Consider the following 6,123-nt stretch of genomic DNA (forward strand, 5'->3'; position numbering starts at 1 on the left):
ATATCTGTTTATGGCAAGAAGCATGCCGACGCAAAAAGAGACTTAATACCTATAAAGCTTTGCCAACCTCCAGCTCGCCAAGCATGCATATTCAATATGAAAAGGTTTCGAATGTGGAACTTGTGTATGGCGCAGATAGACCCTCGTTTCCGTCACTACAGTATTGGGACTCGCCCTATTCTGAAGACGCCTTCCGGAGCTCTCTGTCGTCATTGTATTGCACCGCAGCTCTTGCCGGGAGTTTGGGAGGCTCACTTACGCAGCGGGATCCCAGCAGCCAGAGACCAGCAAAAGAAGCTCACAGAGACTTGCGTCATTGCGCACATCGAAAACAGATCCCTTGCGAAGAAAGCAGCCTTGCTGGAGTCTCTTGGCCGGCTGGGAGTCCCTCTGTGGGTTAACGGAAAGCCCCTCACGCACCCAGCGGTGATACACCCAACTGTAATTGCTGCGGATGGGGAAGCAGTGGCTACCTCTGCACCAGTGGAGTTGGAGTTGGAAGGAGGGGCAAACAAGTCAACAGAGGTAACGAAGCCTAGCGTAAAAGCCCAGCAGGAACAAGTGCTGCATCAGCTAAACCTGTTGAGCATTGACCCCGGGGAAGGGCGGCAGGGTCACGACCAGCAGCAATTCAAGCTCTGTGGCTCTGTGGCTGAGCAGCAACAGAAACAGCAGCACAATAAGCAGCAGCAGCAACAGACTCCAAAAACATCGCGCTCAAGCCGGCAACAACAGCGAAGGGGACAGTTGACTCGCATGACACAGCAGCAACAGGCGCAGCAACAGCAGGCCCTGTGCGGTCAGCTGACTTCAACATCTGTCTGCCAGGGACAAGCCGACGAGCGCTTGCTGGCTACACGCTCAGTAGCAACAAATGCCGCATCAGTATCTCACACTGGAGGAGCATCCGCAATCGCTGCTGTTCCTCTTGGGGGCCGGCGGACTTCGTCCAACCAGCAAAGGCACCTGCCAAAGGAGAGACTCCAGATGCACCAGCAGGAACAGCTACGGATTCTCTCCAGCACTTCAGCAGCGGAGGAACAAATGTTTCATCTACACCAGCAACAGCAGCACGAGGCACGAGGACCTGGGAACGACTTCCTTCGCCTGGCTCAGGGGGTGTGGATGGACATGCGCCCGATGCACCAACTGCAGCCACAACAGCAGCAGCAGCAGCACGTACAGCACCTACATCAACTCCAACAACTGCAACAGCTGCACGAAGTGGAGCAGATGCGCCAGGAGGAACTGCAACAGCAGCAGCAACGCGCAGGGCCACTAGAGTTAGCTTCCGCTGCTGCAGGGAGAGGACCTTGTGCCAAATTTCCAGCAGCGGGAAACTGGCGACAGACTCAGCAGCAGCAACAGAACCCCTGTACAGAGAGCACAGCGCCTCCTGCAGGTATTGTATGCGGCGAATTACAGCAGCAACGGCACCAGGCGCAAGAAGTGCAGCCACAAGAACAGCAACCACAGCAGCAGGCGCAGGAGCTCGTGTACAGCGAAGCTGAATGCTCCTTAACTACAGTTGCCTCGTTGCCTGAGATCAAAGAACGGCTTCCGCTACAGCAGCAGCAGCTCCACCAGCTTTGGACGCCTAGTGGATTCACCGAGGCGGCGGTGCATCATCAGGTCGTCCCTTGCGCACCAACTTTCCCTGTGCATTTCGGGTTTTTTGTATCATGAATATTCACTTGACTGCTTGCCGGTGTTAGTGTGATACTGTTGAATTTGGTACGTGGACGGGAAACGCACCATAGAATTCAACCACTCCCTATATTCCCTTTTTTTGCTCTCCTTTGCAGGGAGATGAACACTCTTTCTGGGGACCTGGTGTCGTCACGAATGCATCCCAGCAGCAGCGGCAGCCGCATCAACAAAATGTTATCGCGCTGCACCAGCATCTTCAGCGTCAGCAGCTCCAGGTTCAGCATGACAGGCATCAGCAGAATGCACAGAAGATTGTGGGACAACAGCAAGGTGCCAGATTGCGCTTGGCAGGTGCAACCTGTCTGGGCGTAGGCCTCCAACAATCGCAAAGTTGGGAACAACAACAACGCACGCTCCTGATACCTGGCTCTGATCAGCAACACCAGGTCATGCTGCCGCGACAGCAGCAACATCAGCAACAGCAGCAGCAGCAGAACCAACCTCCGCTCTTCTTCCCAGCTGTATCACATGAGGACCTAGTCACAGAAGAGCAGCAGCAGCAGCAGGGCGTCATGCAACTGCAGAGAATGCAGTGGCTGGCCATTCCGAATTGAGGGTCCCCCGCAATAGCGGCGACAGCAGCGACAGCAGCAGCTGCACGCGAGTCATTTCAGCGGCCGCAAACCAACGGCGTCTTTGCAACGATCCTCACACAGAAGCAAGAGCAAGTGCAGCGTAAAGGGACTTGATCAGGCGAGCCACAGGATGCGTACCAACTGTACACAAGGCTGCAGTGGCAAGTGGGCAAACAATATGTGCTGTTGCGCAACGGTGATCCAGATAGTCTCTGCAATAGCCAAGAGCAGAGGCAGTTATTTCCCTTCCTTCGGCAGCACAGTACCGGCAACCTAAGCAGCAGCAATGGCCATAGCGGTACTGCTGTAGGGTCTCAAAAGGAGGCCCATGGGGACGATTGGGATCATGTATTTCAAGTATGGAGTTGAGTGGGAGGTGTCAGACGACGAGGTACAGTTCAGAGAGGCACGGCGGCTCTCGAGCTGTGAGGACGATCCTCACACATTCGCTGCTATGTGTCTAGTGTATTCGCCAGGGATTTCGCAGGGGAAAACAATCAGCAGATGATGCAGCATCAACTGGTGCAGTACCATCAGGGAATACCTGACATCCGATGCATTACCGGACTGGGATTGACCATTCCCAACCAAATTTCTGCCGCCTACCTGCCTTCTTGCAAGGCTGCCTGCACAGTCATTGGCTAGCGTTTTGGCTAGCAGGGGTCGCACGATCTCATTTTGGCCATTTGGAGTTTTCATGGTCCATTTTCACACAACCCGAGATGCATGTCACTGAGCATGCGCCAGACTTCGCATTTGCGCGCCATTCGGTGCCACTTGAGGACTACACGTTCACCAGCAGCAATAGTCCAATTGGTGCAACAACAGTTCTCCAATAGCAGCAGGACTGCTGTTCTAAAAGATGGCACAGCAGCCTCCGTTCCAGCAGCAGCCTGCCTGCGAAACCAACCGGTTGCTTCAGGGGGAGCATGAGGAGCAACAGCTTGATTTTTGTGAGTTTTTGATGGACGTTCGCCGCCCCAAGGAATTCGTTCCTGAGCAGCATAGCCGATGTGTAGTGCGGCCCTCTACAACATAATGCTGCTCTGGAGCCAAACCGAGGAGTCGAGACAGCAGTTTTCAGAAGCCAGCATTGCATTGCATGTAGTCGCTCCTTTTTAGCCCCATTTTTCGCCAGGAGCAGCTCAGTGGCCACAACAATATCATCACTTCCACAAGCAACATACTGGCAATTTCACAAGAAATTGCACAGTCTAGTGAGATTCTGCGCGGCTACAGCCACCTGCGCGTCACCTATGTTGCAGCGGCAGTTAGCAAAGTTAGCCTCTTTCGGCATTGTCCGGGGACTGTATGCAGCACGCCTGAGGGAAGGGTGCATTCCAATCGTGCAACAGAGAGCTGCAGATTGCTTGAAGCAACAAGATCCTGCGCAAGCACTGGTGCGAAGAAGATGAGGTACTGAAACGAGCGGTGTGTAGAGGTAGAAGAACCGCTGGGGGTATGAAAGGAAGTCAAGCGACAGATAGTCAAGCCCATGAGCAACAAACTCGGTTACGCGCACGTGGCAAGCAGTGCACAAAGTATGAAAAGCGATCCACTCCGATCGGCACAAGGTGGATTTGCATACGGGTGCGCACAGCTACCACCGCAAATAAAGACTTTAGGCATTCAGTGCCCATCTCTTCTTTTTGACCGCTCTATGGGTTTTCCTGGACCGCTTTCTTGAGTAGACGGCGAGTGCGCCTCCCTCTACGGGAGGGGTTCAGACCTCTCTCATTACTTTCTAAGTGTTCTTTGCGCCCTATGAAGGATTCTCAGATAACAAGGACGACCTAAATCCTCTTCCTTTTGAGCAAATGCTGCGCTAAAGTCCTGCATGCACCTACTATTCGGTAGCACCACTACTCATTAGAGCCATCCAAGCCCCTGTCCGTAAGCTAACACCTGTGAATGGCTGCCCCGTTGTTTTGTTCTACTATGCATGTGCGGCGTTAGCGATTCCTTCTGCTGAGGGAGTCACCTGGCAGCGCTTACCGCATGTGTACTGTGAAATTGGACAAACTAGAAAAGCTCATGTCGCAGGTGTTCGGGCACGCTCAAAGGGGCAAAGATGCTTGCCGTCAATACCCCCCAAACCGCAAAAAGAACACCAGAATGCAGGCGTATATTTTGACTGTTTACAGTTGACCGACCCATCTGGAGACTGCAGGAATACCTGAGGGGCGAAGAACGGGATGGGATGCCTGGTGCTGAGTTGGACACTTGACAGAATTTCTCTTGGATGCCTACGCAGTAGCGTGTATGAATAGCACCACTTATTCATTGAAGCGCGAAGGATGTGCAGGCAATGACCTATATATGCTGAAGCTAGCAAAAGAAGCAGTATTCACTAATTTGCTCATCTATTCGAGAGTATGAATAGCACCACTTATTCATTGAAGCGCGAAGGATGTGCAGGCAATGACCTATATATGTTGAAGCTAGCAAAAAAAGCAGTACTCACTAATTTGCTCATATATTCGAGGGTTCTTTACTCTATGGCTCACCTACTACCCATTTGAACCACACCTTTCAATGCCTAAAACTAAATTGGATAGCTGAATTTCCGTTGCAACTAAGGCCAGCAGAAGGCCTGCTGGCCCTGGTAGAGAGCGTACTTCCACAATCTGTTCAAAAGCCAAACTCAAGCACGTCGGCCTCGGTGAGAAGCTCATCACAAAGAAAAGCCAATTTAGTTCGTTGGCACAAACAAAAATAAACTTCACTGTACGTAGACTTCTGCTTCTTTGCATACACCGGATTAGCTCCCAGTGCCACCGGTGCCTCTGTAGGCTAAAGCTACCTTGAAAATGCTCCCATGCTAGGCTGGGCGTTCTCTGCAGCAGAAGGGAAATTAGCAGGAATATTTTGTAGCCTGCACAGCGCATCCTTAGATGCAACTTGCAGCAATGCGCTCGATGCCAACATTCTGTAGGATCTCTAGCAATTTCCGCTGCTGCTTTATTCCTCCAATCCACCATAAGCTTCGCGTAGTTCTCCATTGACCAAAGGGCGATCCCACAGGCCACCCAGTACCTCCATTAACTGCCAAACAGGCGATACACGAAGGCGAAGTCAAATATTCAAGATATACGTCCATAGCAAGCGCTTAAGTACGGGATGCAGCAAAAATAAATCACAACTCGCTGATCCACTGAGTAAATGCTACGGACAAACTTGTGCGTGGAGTAATTTTGCTGCTGCTGCTGGCAACAAGGATAAGTTCTTGATGCTTCCACAAGCTCCTTCTGGCAACAGTTAAAGCCATCGTGAAGTTGGCACGACTCACCATGCGAAGTTTAACTCGCTGTGCATCTGCCATCCCATAATTAGGCCGGCGGCCCTCTGCTATGCAGATGACGTTCTCCATGGAAAAGGCACCACAAGCATTAGTAAGTCCCCGCTGAAACGGATCAATGCAAACGCACTCTATGCTGAAATCAAGCAGATATCTTAGCAATCCTCTTCTTACAGCAAGAGCAACTGTGCTGCACGCATTTCCGTCCGGTCAGCCTACTGATAAAGGAATGTTTGCCCCCTTTAAGGCTTCAACTTGCATTGGAAATCCTGGCTGGGCGCACACAACAGATCCGCAAGTCCACATACAAAACGCATATCGAATGTTGCCCGCCCCGTTTGAGGGAAACCTCCTTACAGTTGAAGAGAAAAATATAACCTTACCTCCGGCACATGGGGAGAGGCTTCGTACGGCGGGGGAGGCCCATCTGAGCAGTACAGATAAAAGAACACACAAGCAAGAGTCTACACATAGCGTACAACAAGCCTGAGAAGGTATAGATAGCGTTCGCATGCCAAACAGGTGCTACAGCGTTAGCGG

The 6,123-nt window shown here is 51.8% G+C and overlaps 1 protein-coding gene across 1 annotated transcript; it reads left to right on the forward strand.

Moving 5' to 3' along the window:
* Positions 1 to 96: 96 nt before the first annotated feature.
* EAH_00059870 (hypothetical protein) lies at positions 97 to 2,264 on the forward strand (the record flags this gene model as incomplete). Its single annotated transcript, XM_013393537.1, has 2 exons — positions 97 to 1,620; positions 1,806 to 2,264. The coding sequence occupies 2 exons, from the start codon at positions 97 to 99 to the stop codon at positions 2,262 to 2,264; spliced, it is 1,983 nt and encodes a 660-aa protein (XP_013248991.1).
* Positions 2,265 to 6,123: the final 3,859 nt, after the last annotated feature.

Source organism: Eimeria acervulina, genomic scaffold (genome assembly GCF_000499425.1).
Source record: "Eimeria acervulina Houghton genomic scaffold, Eah_scaff1446, whole genome shotgun sequence".
In the NCBI taxonomy this organism is placed as follows: domain Eukaryota; phylum Apicomplexa; class Conoidasida; order Eucoccidiorida; family Eimeriidae; genus Eimeria; species Eimeria acervulina.